Here is a 24,464-nt window from a genome sequence, read left to right as displayed (position 1 = left end):
AAGAGCCGAGTGGCGGGGCCAGGAGCCTTAGAAAAGAGCTGAAAGGTTGGGAGGGGGAACCACTTCCACGAGGCAAAAGGGTCGGCCTTAGAGAGACCGAAGAGGCCCGAGCATTTCCGGAGCGAGCCGAAGCAGCCCCGACAGTTTCCGGAGGCGGCCGAGGGGCTCCGCGCGGCGACGCTGAAACGCAAACATGGCGGCGGCCGGCGCTGCTGCCGCTGAGCCGAACGAGGAGCTGGCGCCCGCGGCCGAAGCGCTGGCCGCAGCCCGAGAGCGGAGCAGCCGCTTCCTGAGCGGCCTGGAGCTGGTGAAGCAGGGCGCCGAGGCGCGCGTATTCCGCGGCCGCTTCCAGGGCCGCGCGGCCGTGGTGAAGCACCGCTTCCCCAAGGGCTACCGGCACCCGACGCTGGAAGCGCGGCTCAGCCGGCGGCGGACTGTGCAGGAGGCCCGGGCGTTGCTCCGCTGTCGCCGCGCAGGTAAGACGGCCCAGCTTGGGGACGCGGGAAACCCCCGAGGCTCCGGGGCCCGAGCGACGCAGGTGAGGGGCTCCCCTGCGCTGCGGGGGTGGGGGTGGGGGTGGGGCGAGATTTGACTCAGTTTCTCCATTTGTACCTTCTTCAAGGCTTTCCATTAAGAAATGTCATCCTTGCATCCTTCTTTTCCTTTCATTAACTCTTAAGAAGCCACTTGACGTTGTAGTGATGAGCATTTGTCCCGGAGCTCTTGGCGCCTGGTTCAGTTCCCGACTCTTCCACTTTTACTCACCGTTGAGCATGTCTTTTTAACTGCCCCGAGCCTCAGTTTCCCCATCTGTACAGTCTCAACTTTCGACCACTGTTATTTTTTTATTAGTTACTTTTAAGAAGCAGATGTATTTACAAGTACTTGTCCAGGAGCCAGGGTCTCTGGATTCACACAGTCTGGCTCAGTTCAGTCGCTCAGTCGTGTCTGACTCTTTGCGACTCCATGGACTGTAGCACACCAGGCTTCCCTGTCCATCACCAACTCCCGGAGCTTGCCCAAACTCATGTCCATCCAGTCGGTGATGCCATCCAACCATCTCTTTCTCTGTCGTCCCCTTCTCCTCCTGCCTTCAGTCTTTCCCAGTAGCAGTGTCTTTTCAAATGAGTCAATTCTTCACATCAGCTGGCCAAAGTGTTGGAGTTTCAGCTTCAGCATCAGTTCTTCCAATGAATATTCAGGACTGATTTTCTTTAGGATGGACTGGTTGGATCTCCTTGCAATCCAAGGGGCTCTTAAGAGTCTTCTCCAACACCACAGTTCAAAAGCATCAATTCTTTGGCACTTAGCTTGCTTTATAGTCCAACTCTCACATCCGTACATGACTACTGGAAAAACCATAGCTTTGACTAAACACTATTTTGCACCATGACCATAAACCTTTGCCTCTGTTGAGAAACAAGGTTCAGAGGGGAGAAGTAACTTGCTCAAGTTTACACAGTTAGTAAGGCTTTCACCCCCTATTCCTCTGACTTAGCAACACTGGCTTTTCACTTTTACACTTTCTGTGTTTGTTTCTTTCATTGGTAATTTTTTAGGCATCTACTGTACACTGAGACATTGTAAGGTGTTGGGAGATCTGGAAGAAATTCAGTTGCCAACAAGCACACTGTCTCTGCCCTTGCTTGGATTTGCAAAGTTATGCATGCGTTCATATTTCCTATTTTCACCCTTTCCAGGAGCTAAGTTCTATTAAGCAGGGACCCCAGTTGCTTTGTTTCCTGCTGTATCTCTACACGTTTGTCTCTAGTATCTTGAAGTGTCTTGAGTGTGATTGACATTCAGTAAAGAGTCATTGAATCTTCAAACTCAGTGAAGTCATTGGATTATTGGTATACTGTTCGCATGTTATAGAGGCAGAAATGGAGGCTTAGAGAAATGCATGTGTCTTTAAAGATACACAGTTAATAAGGAAGGGAGCTGGGATTTGAACCTGTCCTTCCTCTCTGTAAAGATGCTTCTCTAAGCCAGCATGCTGCTTGACCTCCTGCTTGTGTCCTTGTCGGGGAAACTGCTTTCATATGTTTGAACATATGACTGTTGGTGCTTACCCTTCTGGCTCTATTTGGATTTGTATTTTAGGGAAGAAGTATGACAGTGAAAGTGAAAGTCGCTCAGTTGTGTCCGACTCTTTGCGACCCATGGACTACACAGTCCATGGAATTTTCCAGGCCAGAAATACTGGAGTGGGTAGCCTTGTTCCTTCTCTAAGCGATCTTCCCAACCCAGGAATCGAACTCAGGTCTCCCACGTTGCCGGCGGATTCTTTATCAACTGAGCCCCCAGGGAAACCCAAGAATACTTGAGTGGGTAGCCTATCCCTTCTCCAGTGGATCTTCTGGACCCAGGAATTGAACTGGGTTCTCCTGCATTGGAGGTTAATTCTTTACCAGCTGAGCTACCAGGGAAGCCCCAATATGACAAATGAAGTTCAATCTCAGTGGGTGAAAGGGAGGAGGGAGCTTTGGCTGTGCTGACCTTAGCTGGGGTGGTCTAAGCATAGTCTGGCAGGAGAAACTTCCAGAGAAGGAAAGCTGTACATTCTGCAGTATTCCTAAATTTTTCCCCCCAAATATGCAGATACACACTGGAAAATTTTTCTGATTGAGCTAGAAAATTAAGCTTACTATTAAGAAAAAAAAAAGTATCTAATTCAATGACCCCTTATATCTTGGTTACAGGAATATGTGCCCCAGTTGTCTTTTTTGTGGACTATGCTTCCAACTGCTTATTTATGGAAGAAATCGAAGGCTCAGTGACTGTTCGAGATTATATTGAATCCACTCTGGAGACTGAAAAATCTCCCCAAAGTCTCCTGGGCTTAGCCAGGACAATTGGGCAGGTTTTGGCTCGAATGCACGATGAAGACCTCATTCATGGTGACCTCACCACATCCAACATGCTCCTAAAACCCCCCCTGGAGCAGCTGAACATTGTGCTCATAGACTTTGGGCTGAGCTTCATTTCAGCGCTTCCGGAAGACAAGGGAGTTGACCTGTACGTGCTAGAGAAGGCCTTCCTCAGTACCCATCCCAACACTGAGACTGTGTTCGAAGCCTTTCTGAAGAGCTACTCCACCTCCTCCAGAAAGGCCAAACCAGTGTTAAAAAAATTAGATGAGGTGCGCCTCAGAGGGAGAAAGAGATCCATGGTGGGCTAGAAGAATTCTCTGTGTGACAACCACAGGCAGGAAGCTGTTCACAGCACATTTGAAGGAGGCCATGAGTACGAGATGCTACCTAAATAAAGATGGTCGGGTGATTTTCAGTGCTGTGATTGTGCTTGTTCGGCGTTACCGCCTGCAGTTCACTGTTCTCGCTTACTCTGTGTGTGTCTGGCAGGACTGGGCGTTCAGAATAAATCTCAGGCTTTCTCTGCAGCTGTAAGGCGTACACCTCAGATTGAAGGGCGTGACATTACAAAACGCTGAACCGCATGCTGAGCCAGTGAACCACACTGAACCGCTTTTCAGTCCTGGAGAGACTAGGACAGGGCCTCAGCTGGTGGCAGCGTATCTTTATCAGCTCTCTAACCCAGCCTTTTTTGTTGTTGTGTTCGTGACATAGTCCTCTTGAAACCAATACAGTGGGATGCAACCAGCATATTACAAAAAGAAATGGAATCAAAGATTAGAAAATATTAAAGTACATTATATGTAGTATTGTAAATATTGTTTTATGAAACTTGTTTCAAATGTGTATATAGACAACAGTACATACTAAGTTTTGGTGTAAAATACAGTTCTTTTTGAGAGTATGGTAAAAAAAAAAAAGAAAAATGCTGCTTAACTCCACTTATCCTTTAAGAAATGAGATGCTGGCAATGACATGTGTTTAAATTATTATATTATGTATTGGCATTATATCACACTGTTTTTCAAAGAATTCCAAGGCCACAGAGGCTGGCCATAATTTTTTCAATGAATATTCTCAACGAGACTGCAGGCTCATTCTCCAGTTTCCTCCCGTACTGTCCAGCTAATATAGCTAGTCTCTGCCTTGTGGAGGGAATGGTTGACCCATGTGTGCAGGCGTTACATCAGCAGATACCTAGTATTCGCTTTGTGCCAGGCACCGGAGACAGAGGGGATGTGAACCACTCGGGAAACAAACTAAGTACCTAAGAGAGTTTCAGACAGTGATGAGGGCTGTAAATGATGCTGAGATCCCAAGTGACCGCGAGGAATGCACGTTGCAGTGGGAGTGGCAGGAGTGGTCAGAGAAGCCTCTGATGAAGTGATGTTGGAGCTAAGACATGCCTGAGAACCAAGAGATGGTGGATGGAGCATGATGTACCAAGTTGGTGAAGGAGGAACTTCCTCGAGGGACAGCAAGGCCAGTGGGACTGGTTGGCAGCCAAGCAAGGAGGAGAAACAGGAAGTGAAATCAGAGAAGTGGGTAAGCGCTGGGTCATAACAGGCCTGGTAACAAGACCGGGTTTTTATTAACGCAACTCAGGAGGTTTTAAACAGGGAGCATCTGATTTGTGTTGTGAAAGGATGGCATCAGTAGAGGAAAGACCCTACAGAGTCAGAGTGAAGGAAAGAGAGCAGCGAGAAGGTTGAGCCTGTGATGGTGGTCGACGGGTGGATGGTCAGCCACGTGACATGCTGGCCAGCAGCTGGGGGAGGTGTCAGCAGCAACAGGGAGGCAAAAACTGCCCTCTGCCGGCGGGGAGAAAGAGATAACCAGAGACCGGAGAGATGTCTGCCTGTTCCCAGGAGGAGCATTCCACCTTCCTCCTCAGTCCGTGGCCCAGGCTGGGAAACAAGGGTGAACAAGCCTTCCTGGGGGATCAGTGGATTCTCCTCCTAGTTCAGTGTCTCACAGAGGCTAGGCTAAGGATCCCTCTGTGATCCCAGCTCCCTTGAAGTCCATGTGGGGACAGCCTGTGCTTTGCATCAGTCAGCCAACAGCACCAGCAGCCATGTGTGAATTCCCCCTGGGATCCCCCCGCCCCCAGACAGGTGTTCAAACCTCCATTTTACAGATAAGGAAACACTGAGCAACGTAGAGTATGATGTGCTCAGATCGCAATAAGCGACCGAGCTCGGGTTCAAACTCCCATTTGCAACATGAGTTAACTGTTTTGAGCAGTCAAGTTCTTTGTGTACATCGCCCCGTCTTCAAGGGAAGGCAGCTGAGGTGCAGAGAAAGTCAGCCTTGCTCCAGGTCATGCAGCAAGTGAGTGGCAGAGCTGGGGCAAGGTGCTGTGACGTAGAGGTGTCCAGCAAAAAGGACACAGGCCACATCTGGGGAACTGGCCAGTCCGTGGGCCGCAGGATGGAGTTACCCAAGCCTGGCCTGGCGAGTGCCCCGTGCGGGCGTGCTCCTGAGCCGTCTGAGCTGCCCTCGGGGAGGTGGGGGCGCTGGCGAGGCCCGTGGGCTGTAGTCTGCTGTGACTGAAGATCAGCTGTAACTGAGGATCAGCTGTAACTGAGGATCCTGTAACTGAGGATCTCCTGTAACTGAGGATCCTGTATAACAGGATCAGCTGTAACTGAGGATCAGCTGTAACTGAGGAGTCTGCTGTAACTGAGGATCAGCTATAACAGGATCAGCTGTAACTCAGGATCCTGTAACCCAGGATCAGCTGTAACTCAGGATCCTGTAACAGGATCAGCTGTAACTCAGGATCCTGTAACTGAGGATCCCGTAACTCAGGATCAGCTGTAACTCAGGATCCTATAACTCAGGATCAGCTGTAACTGAGGATCCTGTAACCGAGGATCCTGTAACTCAGGATCAGCCTGGATCCTGATGCCCCTTCCCATACGATCACCTTTACACTGACAGGCGCCTGGTTTGTGGCCCACAGTTTGCCAGGCTGATTTGTTTAAAATATCACGTTCAAATATTTGTCTCAGTTACTGAGTCTTGGGGGCCCTAGGCAAGCACTGCTCTGGCCTCGCACTCATCCTTAACTCCTAACCCCGCCGTCACCAACTGATGGAGACTCTGACTGAGTGCCCATGTCCTTATAAGGGCCTGCTCCAACTCTCTTTTTGGGAACTAGGACTCTCCTCTTGTGTCCTGAGTTCAGGGCCCTGCAATTACAGAGGACTGAATTCCCCTTGGCCTGAACCCAGTGGTGTGGCTCTCATTTGCCACTAGAGGTCGCAAGTTTCTGTCATTCTGGGTGCAAAGACGTTAAACTTACTGCCCTTCCAGCCTCTCTTCCACTTCCTTCTCCCTTCTCCTCCCCCTGTCCTCCTCCTCCCGCACCCCCTTATCTTCCTCTGCTTCCCTCTTTTCTTCTCTCTCTCTCCATTGAATTTGTTCATTTATTCACGCAACACCTTAGCTGAGTGTCCAGATGTGAGTGCCATGCTGATCACTGGTCGCTCAGGATACTAGAGAGCAAGACGGATCAGAGGTGGGGGCGTCTGGTTCTCTCCTTCCTTGATTTTGTCATCTGTCCTCACTCACTAGGCATTTACCAAGCATGTTGGCTGTGTCTGGCCAGATCCTGAAGAAGCTACGGTGACTAGGGAGTCCCCCTACCGCCTTGGAAGCCCCCCTTCACCTCTCCCAGCACTGCTGCAGTCAATGGTTTCCCCACTGCCCGCCACCGCCCCCCCCCCCCCCCCCCCGCCCAACACACACACACACACCCCGTTCTGCCCTGGCCTTCTGCGTTCTTCCTCACTCAGCAGTCAGAGACACCCTTGTAAAGCCGGAGGATGCCACTTCCCGCTTCAGAAGTGTGATGGCTTCCACTGCATGTGTCCTTGCTCACCAGCTGCGGGGCTTGGGACCATCTCCTTGCACTTCTGTGAGCCTCCATGTGCCTGTCTGTAAAATGGACCAACAGTGGTGACCTGCTGTGGGCACTCTCCTGGTCAGCATCCCCAGGGAGCAGGGCAGGTTAGCGTGTAGGATGTTTACTCAGGTGTCAGCCTCCACGGAAGGGAAGTGGAGGGAGGGCGGGCAGAGAAGTGCGGCTGAGATGCAGGCCGACAGCAGCCCCAGCCAGCCCCGGGGGGTGCTCTGCAACTGCAGTGGCCCTGCACAGATGTCCCCGGGCGGCCTTCATAGCCCCACATCACCCAGATGCGGGCGGGCCACCCTGAGAGGTCTGGGCTTGGGTGAGGCCGCTCTGCTCGCGATCACCGCCACTTGATCCCTGAAGGGAGACAGTTGACTGCTGCCTGCTGACCGCACCTTCTTTCCTGAGGGGAAACTGGGTCACACATCAACGCCCTCCCATAAGCATCAGTGAAATAGAGTGCTACCACAGTGCTTGGCGTTGTTCAACAACAGTGTAAGTTTTATTGCTACTGTTTTTAGAGACGGACAAACAGGCAATCATAAAACAGCATCATTTGCGCCACTTTATAAGCCCGGGGCTCATAGGTGCGCATTGACTGGCCCCAGGCCTAATCTGCCAGAATCAAAATGTCTGAGGTGGGCTGAGAATGTGCATTTCCGTCAAATTCTCAGGTGATGCTGAGTCTGCTGTTCTGAGACCACTGCCCTACGAGAAATCAAGGTGTTTCATGGGAAGATCAGGAAATGGATGCTGGGGGCTGAGGTCAGAAACAATAATTAATTTGCTCTGCCCCTTTTACAGGGAGGAAGCTGAGGCTCACGGATGCTAAACACCTTGCCCAGAGTCGTCAGCCTGTATGGCAGAAATTGTCCCAGACATTGTCTGTTGCCTCCTAAAAGCCACCCCCTTAATCCTTTTGGACAGAGCCTTGATTTATCCAGGTATTTACTAGGTGCAGGTGGCTCCGGGGAAGCTAAGGTCGGTCCCTGGAATAGTGACGGGTGTGTGACCTTTTTCTGGCCAATAAGACACAAGAGAAAACCTTCGAAGTTTGCTCTGGGGGAAGATTTTGCTCCTTATAGAAGGTGAGAGGAGTATGAGAATTCTAAGTTCTGACTCCAACACAACCCCATCAACAATGCCTGCTTTTATTTATTTATTACCTTTTTAAAATGGATCATCAGTTTTATTCCCCTAGTTCCACGAAAACAATGTAAATTTACAAGTGATTTGTACACTTTGCTGATGAATTCATGTAATGCTCTAGTTCCCTTATCTTTTGACTTCCTCTCCTCAGAAGGAAATGACAACCCACTCCAGTATTCATGCCTGGAAAATTCCATGGGCAGAGGAGCCTGGCATGCTACAGCCCATGGGGTTCCAAAGAGTCGGACACGACTGAGCGACTGACACTTTTATTTTTACCTCTATAGTTACTCTGTTGTGTTTTGAACACTGGCCGTAGGAGTCGGGGCTTAGAAGAGAACTATGCCTTGAACAAATAACTGTTTGGTATGGTAATTTGTTTTCCTGCTTGCCCTTTTAGTCCACTTCCATTTCTCCATATGCAGAATCAAAGTTTGAGATTTAAGCCCTTAAACCTGTAGGAATTCCTGTCGGCTTTTTTGCAGAGATGTTACTTGGGATTTGAATGGTAGGGAGGCTCCTTGTGGAAGGTGGTTAGGAGCCCAAAGCCGACTGTTTACATAAAAACTGCAATACAAAAGCGCCGGTCCGGGCCTCGAGAGAAATTACCTGGCACTGGTGTCACCGTCAGGCTCTGCTGTGTTCATGTGTCCTTGGAATTAGACCCCAGAAAGGCAGCTCCAACTTTAAATTGCTAAAGCCTATTGTTGTTCAGTCACTAAGTCATGTCCGACTCTTTGCAACCCCGTGGACTGCAGCACACCAGGCTTCCCTATCTGTCACTGTCTCTTGGAGTTGGCTTGCATTCATGTCCATTGAGTTGATGATGCCATCTAAAACCTTTTGGTGATAGCTCAGTTGGTAAAGAATCCGCCCGCAATGCAGAAGAGCCTGGTTCGATTCCTAGGTCAGGAAGATCCGCTGGAGAAGGGATAGACGACCCACCCCGGTATCCTTGGGCTTCCCTTGTGGCTCAGCTGATAAAGTATCTGCCTGCAATGCGGGAGACCTGGGTTCAATCCCTGGGTTGGGAAGATCCCCTGGAGAAGGGAAAAGGCTACCCACTCCAGTATTCTGGCCTGGAGAATCCCATGGGCTATATGGTCCCTGGGGTCACAAAGAGTCAGACTCTACTGAGCAACTGCCACTTTCACTTTAATTGCTTTAAGGGGGCAGGGGTATAATGGATCCACTTTAGAGATCTTGAAAGTGGAGAATTTGTCCCACAAAGGTTCTTATAAAAGTTAACTGAGATAACTGATTGACTTGGGTTTTTTAAGGGCTAACTAGGAAACTGTCAATAGTCAGATCTCAGTAAAACCAGGTTGATCAGTTTTCTGATTGTCACAAATGTAGTTAATCAAACCCCCCAAACTAAAAATAAATCTGGGAGCCAGAAGAGATAAACACAAGCCCTCATGCATGGTAGCAGGGCAAACTGGTTACCCTAACAAGTGGCCTGCAGGAACCTGGTCAAAGCGATCAGTGATGCTGAAGCCCAGGGGAGGAATTCCTTTTCTTTTGCCTGCTCCTGACTATTTCAAGAGAAAGTCTCAATTTGGGACTGTGTGCTGGATTTCTATTCTTAAGGAATATCCCTCACAGAGAACGAGGGGCCTCAGGTCATGCCCCCTTTATCTGATAAACTGGTTCAGTCCTGCTTGGACTTGTATTCTTACTTCACAGTTGCCTCCCATTTACAGCCACTGCTAGTAATTTTCCTTTTTTAGAGAATGACACAAAATCTTTTTTTTTTTTTAATATAGGTAATTTTAACTCAATATAAGTAGCAACACAATGTAAACTTTGTGACAGAAGTTCTGGAATGTCTGAAGTCTGAGACGGAGTCAGTTAGGCCAAGGCTGCCTCAGCTTTCCGTATAAGTTCAGTATCCAGATTGCTCTGAGGACCCAGGTGTCCAGAGTCAACTGATGCCATTATATCGGATGAAGTTTCCTATTTTACCTGAACAGAGACAAATGATTCTGACCTACTTTAATGAAATTTGGGAAAAACCAGCTGAGGCAGGCCCCATCATGTCCAGATTTGAAGGTGTTTGGGGGAATTAATGAAACATACCAGAAATATTTGTTTTTCTTCCCCCCCCCCCCCAAACAAGTGTAATGAATGTCAAAGTGTTGATGCTAATTTAGATCCTGATTACATATTGTGAAGCCTAAAATTCCGCTTCATTAATTATAGCCCTGGTAGCTGTTTTGCACAATATTGCATGCTAAGCTGCAGGCAGCCTGACAACAGATACTGGAGGAAAGAGAATTTTAAAAACCAGCCTGATGAACCATTGTCCGTTAAGAACTTGAGCAAAGATTAAAACCCCGAGGCTTTTGCAGGCAGACCCTTAGCAGTGGTCTTCCAGAAGAACATTTCCTAACTGACAGTTTTGTCTGAGATGACAACGCATCAGTGGTGTTTGCTGACGTTCTCAGTTATGCAGACAAGCCCTGTGATGAATAGCATTACCAAAACTAATACACCCCCCCCAAAAATTACAATGATTTGAAACCCTGAATTTTTACTAGCAAAAGTAAATCCTGTTCACAAGAACACAGCAATTAGCCCTTGCCCCCCACCCACCACAAAACCTGCTTCCTTATTAATAAAGCCAATCCAAAATGTGTCATTTAAAAGTAGGTTTTCAGGTCCACAATTGAGTTCATCAAGGCTTTGCAGCTGGAGGAAATTTAAAAATTCTCACTTTCCGAAAATATCTGACAGTCAAAGGCCAGGAAACTAAGGTAATGCTGATCCTCATGGTTGTGAACAGTGATGTTCACCCCCATGGATGTGTGTGAATGGAAGGTGCTCGTGCTGGCTGCCGTTTTTTACTGGACCAGTGACTGTTTAAACCCGAGTTTACGCAGGACGGCCAACATGCCCGCACTACTTGAAACAACCATGTAAAACATGCCCAAGGAGATTAATGAGATTCCAGTGTGCAGTGACATGCCAAGAGCACCATATTTTTGAAAAGTCTTTTTCAGCTGCTGTGACTTGCTTTGCTTTTTCTCCTCTGTACCACTGACGTTGCCTCCTGTTGTCGCAGTGACTTTACTGGGGTCCTGGTGGCCATGGAAGTTCCTAAAAGGGGCAGTGGTGCCCAGGAGCCAGGTGGAGCAAGACCTGGCACTTGCTTTGCCCGCAAGACTCAGCAGCGCAGCAGCCCAGCCATGTTGCGCAGCCTGGCATGGGTGCCTCTGCAGCCGCCTGCTGTGTGAACAATGCCTGCTTTTAAATGCAGTGGTGAACGAGCTTCAACCAGTGGCCTGAGATCCAGCCCATTCAGCGCCTGGCCCATCTCTCCACTAACTTCCTCTCTGAATTTAGGAAAAATCCCAGACTTCTCTGGCCCTCCACTTCCCCGTCTGTAAAATGAAGGTTCTCATCTGGATCGGGCTGGTTGTTGTATCTGTAGACATGTTTGTTGGGTCCGTGGAGTGTTTGTTTTTTTGGTTGCCAGTGTTAAATGATTAGGATGGTTTCATAGCAACATCCAGGTATCTGACTTCTCTGGAACATCGTCAGGAGATCCAGCCACACTGGACCCGCATTCCAGCACTTCCCCTTTTGAGTGGGGAGGGCCTGTGCTTGCCAGCTTACCCCAGCTTACTGCCCTATTGCCCCTTGGCTCTGAGGCTGGCTGCTGGTCACGATTTATCACCATGCGATCCTGCTCTTCTCCTGATGCAGTTAAGAGGAGAGTGAAACATTTCTTACTTGCAGACCTTCTCATCCTCATGCTGTTCATCCCTGTAAGCATTGAATTTGCAGCCCCCAGATAAAGCTGATCTCTTATCTTTTTCCAGAGATTGCACAAGCAGCTCCAAATGCAGTCTGTTTAAAAACAAACTCCTGGTTCCAGCCCTTGGGGTCTCTGCTCCCACCCAGCTTCCCCATCATAGAAAATGACTCCCCTTGACTCCTCTCTCTCACCCTCACACCCCATTCCCCAACCCAGCAGCGAATCCTCTTAGCTTTACTTCCAGAATATAATCAGGAAGCTGGGAGAGTGGCTCCCCTTGGAGGAGGGGTAGAGACATGGAACAGGCTTCTGATGGGGGGGGGAGGGGTAAGTTCCATTTCTCCATCTTGGCGCTGGTTACTTGGGTGGATTTGTTGTAAAACTTCATCCAACTGCATGCACACTTACAATAAATGAATCTTTCTCTTGGAAAAAAAAAAGTGAAAGTGTTAGTTGCTCAGTTGTGTCCAATTCCTTGCAATCCCATGGACAGTAGCCTGCCAGGCTCCTCTGTCCATGAAATTCTCCAGGCAAGAATATTAAGTGGGTAGCCATTCACTTCTTCAGGGGATCTGCCAGAAATTATGAATATACAATGGCTAGCAAAAGTAAATCCTATTCATGAGAACACAGAAATTAGCTCCTGCCTCCCTCCCCTCCCCCGCCAGCCCCACCACAAAACCTACATCCTGTGACTTGGACTTTGTGCTCTTTCGTTTGAACCATTCCTGCCGTCTCCTCACCACACTCCCTGCTTCTTCCTCATCCCCTTTGGTCTCGTTCCCACACAGCAGCCTAGGGAATCCTGTTCAAGACCAGTTCATATCATGTCATTCATCTGTCTGTCCAAAACACTCCAGTGTTGCCACCTCCCTCAGGGCCAGAGACCCACCTGCCCCCACCCTCACACTCTCACGTTTCTGACCCCCTCTTCTCACTTTGGGTCAGTCACGCAGTCCTTCCAATAGGCAGGCACCGGAAAAATTGTCTTCCAGTGACTCGGGGCCGCTGTACTTGCTGTTCCCTTTGCCTGCCACACTGTTCCTCACACATCCTCACGTGGCTACCACCTTCACTTCCTTGCAGTCTCTCCCAAACTCCACTTGTCTTCCATGAGGATCCTGTGCAGAAGGTACCCAATTGCCTCCCCAGCTTTGTCTCCAGCCCATTCACGAGCACCTGTTCCCGTTTACGTTCACTCGCTCTTGGCCACTCTGGGGGCCAAGGTGGTGTTTGCGTTGTTGCTGCAGACCTGGTTTCTGCACTGGTGCCTGGAAGGTAGTGGGTGCTCGGTAAACATTTACTGAATTGAATTGAATTCTCTCATACAAGCCCAGCCTAGATGTTGGAGAAAAAAATCAAGGAGCCATGTGCACTTTCCTACCACTGTGTCGAACACAGACACACACACACACCACCACCCTCCCACCCCCACCTACCCACAGTCTTCCCTGATGGAGGCAAGCAGAGTAGGGGCCTGGCCTGCGGCTTAGAACAAAAAACAGTCAGAACCCTGGGGGGGTTTGGTGCCGATCAAAGGCCTCCTGATGTTTGTAAACCTTGGCTTGCTGCCTGAGATAGAGGGGGTTAGGGGATGGCCCAGAATCCAGAGTTGGTTGCAGCTCCAGGCCAGGGGAGTCCATCGCCTGCCCCTTTCCCCAGGAAAGGCCCTAAGAGGTCAAGCCGCGTGACCCCCTCCCTCCAGGGCATGTCAAGGGGTGACTTATCCCACCCCCAGCCTCGACCCCACCTGCTGGGCCAGGCTTCAAAGCCAATATTGTTTTTGGAGCTGCAGAGGCTTCGACCAAGATGTCCCACTGAGAGATGCTGACCATGGTACCACGGGGCTCAGTGAGGGGAACGGGGGATGCACCAAGAGTCCCTTCTGTGCGCGCAGAGTGGGAAACTGGTGCCCACACACCGCTCAGAAGACCCTGTCCCTCCCCGCTTTATATTTCTTCATAGTGCTAAACACCGCATGATGCTGAATATAATGCTGTGTATTTCACGCACACATCTTGTTATAGAGCTGCCAAAACAAAAGCTCTGTGAGAGCAGAGACTTTTGTTTCATTTGATCCCCGCTATTGTCCCAGCACCCAGAATGATGCCTGGTACATACGACGCACTCAATTTATATTTGTTGAATGAATGATAGGCGTGATTTTGGTTGATGTTCACAGTAATACAATACAGTGATTTAAAGCGTGTTCAACTATTCAGCAGTTGACTGAACCTCTGCTATGTCGCAGGCACTGGGACTGTGGCGGGGTATGATCTGGGCTCCTCGTTCTCACGGGGCTTCATCTAGGAAGAATTTCAAATGGTCAGTCATGCTGTGAAGGAAACAACACAGGGGATTTTTATGCAGAGGGAGTGTTGTTGTCAAGTTGAGGAATGCTGTGTTTCACTAAATTAGGTAGTCATGGAGGCCCCACTGAGGAGGTGACGTCTGAATTGAGACCTGAGTGAGGAGGAGGAAGCGGCCACTATGAGGGGTGCTAGGAAGGAGTAGGGGAAGAGAGATGCAGGCAGAGAGAGCAGTCAGTGCAAGAACTTGGCATGTTCAAGGAGCAGGAAAAGGTCACGAAGAGGGTGGCACCCGGTGGTTGATGGGAAGGAGGGTAGGACCTGGAGTTGAAGGACTCAGCAGGACTCAGTCATTCATGTAAGTGCCCGGCAGAGTGCTTGGCACACAGCAGGCCCCTTAGTAACTCACCTGATGCCTATGAACAGTTTACATATATATATATTTGGTGCAGAGGTTGTTATCTGCCCATGTGCAAGTTCTGTGCTATACACTCGCCTAATAATTCTCTCCACATCCTTATGCGTTATATACAATTTTTGTTCTCATTTTAGATGAGGAAACTGAAGCCTCATGGAATTAAACATCTTGCCCAGCGTTGCACAACCAGCAAGTGGAACATCCAGAATTTGAATGTAGCTTCATCTAATGCAAGGTCACAGACAAAATAAGGTAATGCAAACAGACTATTGTAAGGATTTTAAAAAAGTTTAAATACATATAAAGTGCTGCAAACTGTGCCCTGCACATAGTAATTGTAAGATATGTATTTGGTATTATCAATGCTATTATTGGGCTTCCCTTGTGGCTCAGTTGGTAAAGAGTCCACCTGCAGTGTGGGAGACCTGGGTTTGTTCCCTGGGTTGGGAAGATCCCCTGAAGAAGAGAAAGCCTACCCACTCCAGTATTCTGACCTGGAGAATTCCATGGACTGTATGCTATTATTATTAATACATTTGAGCCACCAGATTGAAACATCTGCTCTAATAGAAAATATTTGTACTCTTAATCTCTTAGCTGGCTTCAGGATAAGGGAGCCTGTCCAGGAACACTGGGTCCAGTATACCCTGTCTCAACAGCTTCCACCTAGGCTTTGGGGAATGGACCTGAGTTTCTATGAAGTCAACTGGTCCAAATACCTACGACTAGTTTTTCCAGTTTGGAGCACCCCATCCTCCCACATCCAGTCCTCAAATGTCCAAAGTGCTCCCTGTAGGGCCTTGCGGTCCATCCAAGACCATCTGATGCTAACCTGGCTAGCACCTTTGATGAAGCCGACTATTGGATTGGCTCAAGGTCAGGTCTCCAACCTGAAAGGACACGGGAGAAGGTTTCATCACAGCCTGCCAAGGGTCCATTGGGAAATAACTTGGCCTAGAGTTTATGGGAATCACGGCAGCATGACCTGGGTAGGAAGTGAACACTGCACCTCTATCTGGGCCTTTCTCTTGTTTTGTCTTGGCTTCCCAAATTTCAGATCTTCGCATCTAATTTTTGGAATTTTGCCATAACCGTGCATTCTCCAGAATTACTTAGTATTTTTCTTTGAATTGCTTCGCATTGTAAACTTCAATAGATGTAGCTTAAAAGGAGGATTATTTTTAAATCATGGACTTTAGGGGCTTCCCTGGTGGTCCAGTGGGCCTTGGGGCCAAAAACACAAAATATAAAACAGAAGCAATATTGTAATAAATTCAGTAAAACTTTAAGAATGGTCTTCATCAAAAAGAAATCGTGGGCTTTAGTTAAAAAAAAAAATTACTTGCTCTAAGTCAAAAGTAATTAGAAGAATAAACAAAATAAAAAGAAACCAACACTGTCCAATTGCAGCAAGATGTCAAAGTCTCTGGTCCTGAAGTCTTCTCAGGCTGTTAAAAAGGGAGTTACCAAGTGATGAGGAGTTAACAGGAGACTAACACCCAGCGGAGACCCTCTCCACGGGGTAATGAAGAGTTAAAGAAAGCTGACACAGGAAATAACTTTCACTCTGTGGGATTAAATGTTATTTAAATACCGTCTGTGTGTGTCCGTGCTCAATCGTGTCTGACCCCATGAACTGTAGCCCACCAGGCTCCTCTGTCCACGGGATTTTCCAGGCAAGAATACTGGAGTGGGTTGCCATGCTCTCCTCCAGGGGATCTTCCCAACATAGGGATCGAACCTGCGTCTCTTGCATCTCCTACGTTGACAGGCAGATTCTTTATCAGCTGAGCTGTCTAGTACAACATAAAATGATCTGTGTTTCCTCATGGGTCTGCTTCTCACATGTTGAGAAATATTCTACCATCTCATTTGGTCTCAACAACAGTTCTTTTCTGTCTCATCTTTAGAGATCTGAAGACAGGTCCCCATAGAAACCTGTACACCAATGTTCATAGCAGTGTTATTCATAATAGCCCCAAAGTACCCATCAAGTGATGCATGCATAAATAAAATGCGGTATATTCGTACAACGGAACATTCAGTTCAGTTCAGTCACTCACTCTTTGCGACCCCATGAACTGTAGTACGCCAGGCCTCCCTGTCCATCACCAACTCCTGGAGTTTACCTAAACTTGTGTCCTTTGAGTCCGTGATGCCATCCAACCATTTCATCCTCCGTCGTCCCCTTCTCCTCCTGCCCTAAGTCTTTCCCAGCACCAGGGTCTTTTCCAGTGAGTCAGCTCTTCACATCAGGTGGCCAAAATATTGCAGTTTCAGCTTCACCATCAGTCCTTCCAATGAACACCCAGGACTGATCTCCTTTAGGATGGACTGGTTGAACCTCCTTGCAGTCCAAGGGACTCTCAAGAGTCTTCTCCAACACCACAGTTCAAAAGCATCAATTCTTCTGTGCTCAGCTTTCTTTATAGTCCAACTCTCACATCCATACATGAACACTGGAAAAACCATAGCCTTGACTAGACGGACCTTTGTTGACAAAGTAATGTCTCTGCTTTTTAATATGCTATCTAGGTTGGTCATAACTTTCCTTCCAAGGAGTAAGCGTCTTTTAATTTCATGGCTGCAATCACCATCTGTAGTGATTTTGGAGCCCCAAAAAATAAAGTCAGCCACTGTTTCCCCCATGTATTTGCCATGAAGTGATGGGACCGGATGCCATGATCTTAGTTTTCTGAATGTTGATCTTTAAGCCAACTTTTTCACTCTCCTCTTTCACTTTCATCAAGAGGCTCTTTAGTTCTTCTTCACTTTCTACCATAAGGGTGGTGTCATCTGCATGTCTGAGGTTATTGATATGTCTCCCAGCAATCTTGATTCCAGCTTGGTCGTAAAAAGGAGAGAAGTACTGATGCATGCTACAGCGTGGGAGAACCTTGAACAAAATCATGCTAAGTGAAAGAAGTCAGACACAAAGAACCGCATATTGTATGATTCCATTTATGCAAAATGTCCAGAACAGGCAAATCTAGAGAGACAGAAAGTAAATAGATCAGTGGTTATTTAGAGCTTTGGAGGTTGAGGGAGCAGTTGAGACTGTTATTGGGTATGGGGTTTCTTTTCAGGATAATGAGAAAGTTCTAAAACCAGTTGTAGTAATGATTGCATACCTTTGTGAGTGTACTAAAACCTATTGACCTGTTGGCTTTAAATGGATGGGTTGCATGCTATGTCAGTTATATCCAAATAAATCTGTTATTAACATAATGAAAGCAGAATCTGTCACTCTGCTTAAGTCCCTGCAGTGGCTCCCCTTGTCACTCAGTGTAGAAAGCAAAGTCCTCATTCTGCCTTTCAAGCTGCTGTGTGGTCTTGTCACTGGCTCCGCACCCCAGTTCCCTGATGGCGCTAAGCCAGGTCTTGCTTGCTCCTGCCTCAGAGCAATTGCTCTTGGTTTTTCCTTCCTCTTGAAAAGATCCTCACACCCAGAGGGTCCACTTGCTCACTTTCCTTGGGTCTCTGCTTAACTTAGGGTGCTTGATCACCTAACCATCCAGGGCTTCCCTGACCACCTTATCCGAAATGGCAGCCCACTCCATCACTCTCCATCTCTCTCTCCTGCTTAGTTTTCCTGCATAGCCCTGGGTGTCTTCTCTTCTTTATGCTATCATACGGTCTACTTATTTGTTTATTACGTGTCCCCTCCAACTCCACCTCCCCTCCCCTCAACCAAATATAAGTTCCGTGTATGCAGAAATTTAAAAATTTTGGTCTTTTTCATTGTTGTATTCATAGCCTAGTATATAGTTGCCATGTAGTCAATATTTCTTGAATAAAAGGAATAATGAAAGGCTTGGATGCCAAGTTTGCTGATGAGGAAAACCAAGTCTGGTATTCAAATATTAATTTAGTAAACATGAACAGAATGTCTACCACAGACCATGCCTGGGCCCTGGAGATATAAAGACACAAAATTCGGTAGAACTCAGGAGGGCCATTCCCTGGTGAGCCATACCTGATTCCCTGGTGGCTCAGACGGTAAAGAGTCTACCTGCAATGCAGGAGACCTGGGTTCAATCCCTGGGTCAGGAAGATCCCCTGGAGAAGGAAATGGCAACCCACTCCAGTATTCTTGCCTGGAAAGTCCCATGTATGGAGGAGCCTGGCAGGCTACAGTCCATGGGATCACAAAGAGTCAGACACGACCGAGTGACTTCACTTTCTTTCTTTTAGGAGGGCTATGAGAACTGGATTGAAGTCTCTAGATATGAAGTGATAGATGCCAACTGAGATTTTGCATCAGGGAAATGATTCTACCAGAATCTGACCAAAGATGGACTAGCTTTCAGGGATGTGGGGAGTTGGAAAGCAGTGGAGTTGTTACAAAAGTGGCTCTCAGCCCTCACTGCATATTAGAATCTGCTGGGAGCTCTTAAAAATCCCGATGTTCGGGCCACATCCCAGACAATTAAGTTAGAGTCTCTAAGGGCAGGGCCTGGCATCAGCATTTTAAGCTTCCCAGGTGATTCATGCTGCAGCCAGGGTTGAGAACCACTGTGTTAGATTTTAGGTTATAAGAGTGTTGGTGGTCCTTGTTACCTGATGGTACTGAGTACTGGGCAACCGCTTCGTGCCTAAATATACTCAAATTGTTGACAGGTCTTAGAATATTTGGGGGGATTGAGTGCTATTTTACTTTAGTGTTCAGTGTAAAAGTATATATATACATATATATATATATTTATATCTCTCATATCTCATATCTAATGAACGTGTATGATAAAACATAGCTAATAAAACACATACTGTGAGTCATTACTATGTTGTGGTTATGCATGGAGACTACTGGGATTTGAGTCCCCCTTAGTAGCCGTGTGTTGTTTGATAAGTTGTTCAAGCTCTCTGTACCTCAGTTTCCTCCTCTGCAAAATGGGAATATATTAGGATCTAGCGCATAAGGTCATTTTGTGTTTAATGAGTTAAATCATATAAATCTTTTAGAATAGGGTCTGGCACAGAGTAAGTACCAGTGAGTGCTGGCTGTTATTCATTAATAAATAAGAAAGCCAATATCCCTTGCACATTTGACATAGATCACTAATTTGATTAAATTATCTTGAACAAAATAAACTGCAATTATAAATGTCAGTAAATCTGATTCTTTTGAATGGTTCAAGCATATTAAACAGTAGACAGAGTAGATACGAATTCATTGTGGATGAAACTTATGAATACTTTTACACCAAGATCAGTTACAGAAGTCCTGACCCCATGGGTCAGGACTTTAATTTTTATTCATATTTTTAGAAAAGCATGCTTTTAAAAATTTCATAGATAGAACTATAGAAATTACATTATCTGAACAGCAGAGAGAACATAGACTGAAAATGAACAGAGCTTCAAGAATCTGTGGGATTATAACAAACAGTCTAACATCTGTGTCATTGGAGTTCTGAAAAGAGAGAAAAAACAAGAAGGAGCATAAAAGTATTCAAAGAGATAATAGCTGAAAACTTCTCAACTTTGGTAAAAGAATAAACCTACAGAGTCCAGAGGCTGAGTTAACTCCAGATAAGATAACTGAAAGAAACTTTTCTCTAGGCAAAAATACTGGGTTACTATGCCCTCCTCCAGGGGATCTTCCCAACCCAGGGATAGAACCCAGGTCTCCCACATCCCAAGTGGATTCTTTCCCATCTGAGCTACCAGGGAAGTCCAAAAGAAACTTACACCAATGCATGTAAGTTTGACTCTTCAGAAGTCAAACTTCTGAAAACTAAAGACAAATATCTTGAAAGCAGTGAGAGAGAAATGACATCTTTCCTCTAGAGGAAAAACAATTCAGATGACAGCAAATATCTCACCAACATTCATGAAGTCCAGAAAAAAGGGGCATAACATTTTTCAAATGCTGAAAGAAAAGAGCTGTCAATTCACCTTATATCCAGTGAAAATATTCTTTAGGAATAAAGGGGAAGTCACAAGCTTCTCAGATGAAGAAAAACTGAGAGGGTTTGTTGCCTACTGTAAAAGAATGACTAAAAGTTCTCAAAACCAAAAGAAAATGATAAACAAAGGAATATTTGAATATCAGGAAGGAAGAAAGTACACAGCAAACAAAAAATATAGGTAACTACAATAAGCTCTTTTTCTTCTTGGCTTTTCTAAGTTATGTTTAATGTTTGAAGCCAAAATTATGGCATTGCCTGATATGATTCTTTTTGCCTTTTCATACTATTCATGTCCTGAATATTCATTGGAAGGACTGATGCTGAAGCTGAAACTCCAATACTTTGGCCACCTGCTGTGAAGAACTGACTCATTGGAAAAGACCCTGATGCTGGGAAAGATTGGACGCAGGAGGAGAACAGGACGACAGAGGATGAGATGGCTGGATGGCATCACCGACTCAATGGACATGAGTTTGAGTAAACTCCGGGAGTTGGCGATGGACAGGGAGGCCTGGTGTGCTGCGGTCCGTGGGGTCGCAAAGAGTCAGACATGACTGAGCGACTGAACTGAATCAAACTGAACTGAGACTGTGATAAGTTATGTATATACAATGTAATACCTAGAATGAACGCTAAAAACCCTATACTAATAAATGCACTCAAAATCATGATATAAAAATCAAAATGGAATTCTAAAAAATGTTCAAGTAATCCACAAAAAGGCAGAGGAAATAAGAAATAGAGAAATAAGAAAGACAGAGATAGAGAAATAGAGAACATATAGAAAAGAGAGTGGCAGATTTAAGTCCTAATATATCAATGATTATGTTAAATGTAAATGGCCTAAAAACACTAATTAAAAGACCCTAGCAGAGTAGATGTTTTTAAAGCTTGACCCAACTGTATGTTGTTTATAAGAAGTTCATTTCAATTATAATGATATATGCATATTGAAAGTAAAAGGATGAAAAATATATATGGCAAAGAAGAATTTAGTCAAAAGAAATCAGTAAGAATCTATATTAATATCAAATAAGGTCTATTTCAGAACAAAGAAAGTTACCAGAGACATAGAGGGACATTATATAATAATGAAGGAGTCATCCACTAAGAGATTTAACAATCTTTAATGTGTATACACCAAACAACAGAGCTATAAAATATATGAAGCAAAAACTGACAGAGCTGAAAAGAGAAATAGACAAACCTACATTTATAGTGAGAGACTTCAATACTTCTGTATCAATTATTGATAGAACAACTAAACAGAATCAGCAAGAATGTAGAATAACTTAACAATACCATCCAAAACAGAACCTGGTTGCCATTTATAGAGCAATCCACTTAAAAGCAGCAAAATACACATTCTTTCAAGTGACTATGGAACGTATAGGAAGATAGCTATGCTGACCCATAAAACTCATCAAAGTTAAAAGAACTGAAACTATACTTGGTTATGGTTCTTTGACCGTGTGTGTGTGTGTTAGTCGCTCAGTTGTGTCTGACTCTTTGACTCCATGGGCTGTAGCCCACCAGGCTCCTCTGTCCATGGAATTCTCCAGGCAAGAATATTGGAGTGGGTTGCCGTTTCCTTCTCCAGGGGATCTTCCCGATCCAGGGATCAAACCCAGGTCTCCTGCATTGCAGGTGGAAGCTTTACTGTCTGAGCCATCAGGGAAGCCCTCTTTGACCATAGGGGAATCAAGTTAGAAACCAGTAACAGAAAGATCCCTGTCTCCTGTACAGTGTCACGAACGTTCATCAGGCACTCTGTCTATCAGATCCGGTCCCTTAAATCTATTTCTTACTTCCACTGTATAATCATAAGGGATTTGATTTAGGTCATACCTGAATGGTCTAGTGGTTTTCCCTACTTTGTTCAACTTATCTCTGAGTTTGGCAATAAGGACTTCATAATCTGAGCCACAGTCAGCTCCTGGTCTTGTTTTTGCTGACTGTATAGAGCTTCTCCATCTTTGGCTGCAAAGAATATAATCAATCTGATTTTGGTGTTGGCCATCTGGTGATGTTCATGTGTAGAGTCTTCTCTTCTGTTGTTGGAAGAGGGTGTTTGCTATGACCAGTGCGTTCTCCTGGCAAAACTCTATTAGCCTTTGCCCTGCTTCATTCTGTAGTCCAAAACCAAATTTGCCTGTTACTCCAGGTGTTTCTTGACTTCCTACTTTTGCATTCCAGTCCCCTATAATTAAAAGGACATCTTTTTTGGGTGTTAGTTCTAAAAGGTCTTGTGGGTCTTCATAGAACCGTTCAACTTCAGCTTCTTCAGCATTACTGGTCAGGGCATAGACTTGGATTACTGTGATATTGAATGGTTTGCCTTGGAAATGAACAGAGATCATTCTGTCATTTTTGAGATTACATCCAAGTGCTGCATTCCGGACTTTTGTTGACTATGATGGCTACTCTATTTCTTCTAAGGGATTCTTGCCCACAGTAGTAGATATAATGGTCATCTGAGTTAAATTACCCATTCCAGTCCATTTTAGTTTGCTGATTCCTAAAATGTCAACATTCACTCTTGTCATCTCCTGTTTGACCACTTCCAATTTGCCTTGATTCATGGACTGAACATTCCAGGTTCCTGTGCAATATTGTTCTTTACAGCATCGGGCCTTGCTTCTATCACCAGTCACACCCACAACTGGGTGTTGTTTTTGCTTTGGCTCCATCCCTTCATTCTTTCTGAAGTTATTTCTCCACTGATCTCCAGTAGCATATTGGGCACTTACCGACCTGGGGAGTTCATCTTTCAGTGTCCTGTCTTTTTGCCTTTTCATACTGTTCATGGGGTTCTCAAGGCAAGAATACTGAAGTGGTTTGCCATTCCCTTCTCCAGTGTACCACATCACGACCCACATAATCACAATGGTGTGATCCCTCACCTGGAGCCAGACATCCTGGAATGTGAAGTCAAGTGGGCCTTAGGAAGCATCACTATGAACAAAGCTAGTGGAGGTGATGGAATTCCAGTTGAGCTATATCAATTCCTAAAAGATGATGCTGTGAAAGTGCTGCACTCAGTATGCCAGCAAATTTGGAAAACTCAGCAGTGACCAAAGGACTAGAAAAGGTCAGTTTTCATTCCAATCCCAAAGAAAGGCAATGCCAAAGAATGCTCAGACTACTGCACAGTTGCACTCATTTCACACACTACTAGTAAAGTAATGCTCAAAATTCTCCAAGCCAGGCTTCAGCAATATGTGAACCGTGAACTTCCAGATGTTCAAGCTGGTTTTAGAAAAGGCAGGAATACCAGAGATCAAATTGCCAACATCCACTGGATCATCAAAAAAGCAAAAGAGTTCCAGAAAAACATCTATTTCTGATTTATTGACTATGCCAAAGCCTTTGACTGTGTGGATCACAATAAACTGTGGAAAATTCTTCAAGAGATGGGAATACCAGACCACCTGACCTGCCTTTTGAGAAATCTGTATGCAGGTCAGGAAGCAACAGTTAGAACTGGACATGGAACAACAGACTGGTTCCAAATAGGAAAAGGGAGTACATCAAGGCTGTATATTGTCACCCTGCTTATTTAACTTATATGCAGAGTACATCATGAGAAACACTGGGCTGGAGGAAGCACAAGCTGGGATTAAGATTGCCAGGAGAAATATTAATAACCTCAGATATGCAGATGACACCACCCTTATGGCAGAAAGTGAAGAACTAAAGAGCTTCTTGATGAAAGTGAAAGAGGAGAGTGAAAAAGTTGGCTTAAAGATCAACATTCAGAACACTAAGATCATGGCATTCGCTCCCATGGCATGCCATTACTTCATGGCAAATAGATGGGGAAACAGTGGACACAGTGGCTGACTTTGTTTTCCTGGTCTCCAAAATCACTACGATGGTGACTGCAGCCATGAAATTAAAAGACAGTCCTTGAAAGGAAAGTTATGACCAACCTAGACAGCATGTTAAAAAGCAGAGACATTACTTTGCCAACAAAGGTCCATCTTGTCAAGGCTATGGTTTTTCCAGTAGTTGTGTATGGATGTGAGAGTTGGACTATAAAGAAAGCTGAGCGCCGAAGAATTGATGCTTTTGAACTGTGGTGTTGGAGAAGACTCTTGAGCGTCTCTTGGACTGCAAGGAGATCC

At 45.9% G+C, this 24,464-nt stretch overlaps 2 protein-coding genes and 1 pseudogene across 3 annotated transcripts in view; 2 read left to right on the top strand and 1 right to left on the bottom strand.

Moving 5' to 3' along the window:
• Positions 1-3,288, top strand: TP53RK (TP53 regulating kinase). Its single transcript, XM_043883382.1, has 2 exons — positions 1-476; positions 2,703-3,288. Exons 1-2 carry the CDS (start codon positions 194-196, stop codon positions 3,179-3,181), a joined length of 762 nt encoding a protein of 253 aa, XP_043739317.1. The 5' UTR covers positions 1-193; the 3' UTR covers positions 3,182-3,288.
• The window catches only part of SLC13A3 (solute carrier family 13 member 3), a 101,631-nt gene continuing 77,506 nt past the window's right edge, over positions 340-24,464 (top strand). Inside the window, exons 1-2 of one of the 2 annotated variants that reach the window (XM_043883379.1) lie at positions 340-476; positions 14,560-14,677. In XM_043883379.1, coding sequence (XP_043739314.1) covers positions 14,654-14,677 — 24 coding nt within the window. In that variant the 5' untranslated portion in view covers positions 340-476; positions 14,560-14,653. Of the gene's footprint in view, positions 477-3,950; positions 4,419-14,559; positions 14,678-24,464 lie in introns of those variants that run through there. The other variant, XM_043883380.1, reaches the window with a different exon arrangement.
• LOC122681130 lies at positions 10,616-12,464 on the bottom strand (annotated as a pseudogene).

Source organism: Cervus elaphus, chromosome 23, assembly GCF_910594005.1.
Source record: "Cervus elaphus chromosome 23, mCerEla1.1, whole genome shotgun sequence".
NCBI lineage: Eukaryota > Metazoa > Chordata > Mammalia > Artiodactyla > Cervidae > Cervus > Cervus elaphus.
This window is presented reverse-complemented; position numbering and strand designations above follow the sequence as displayed.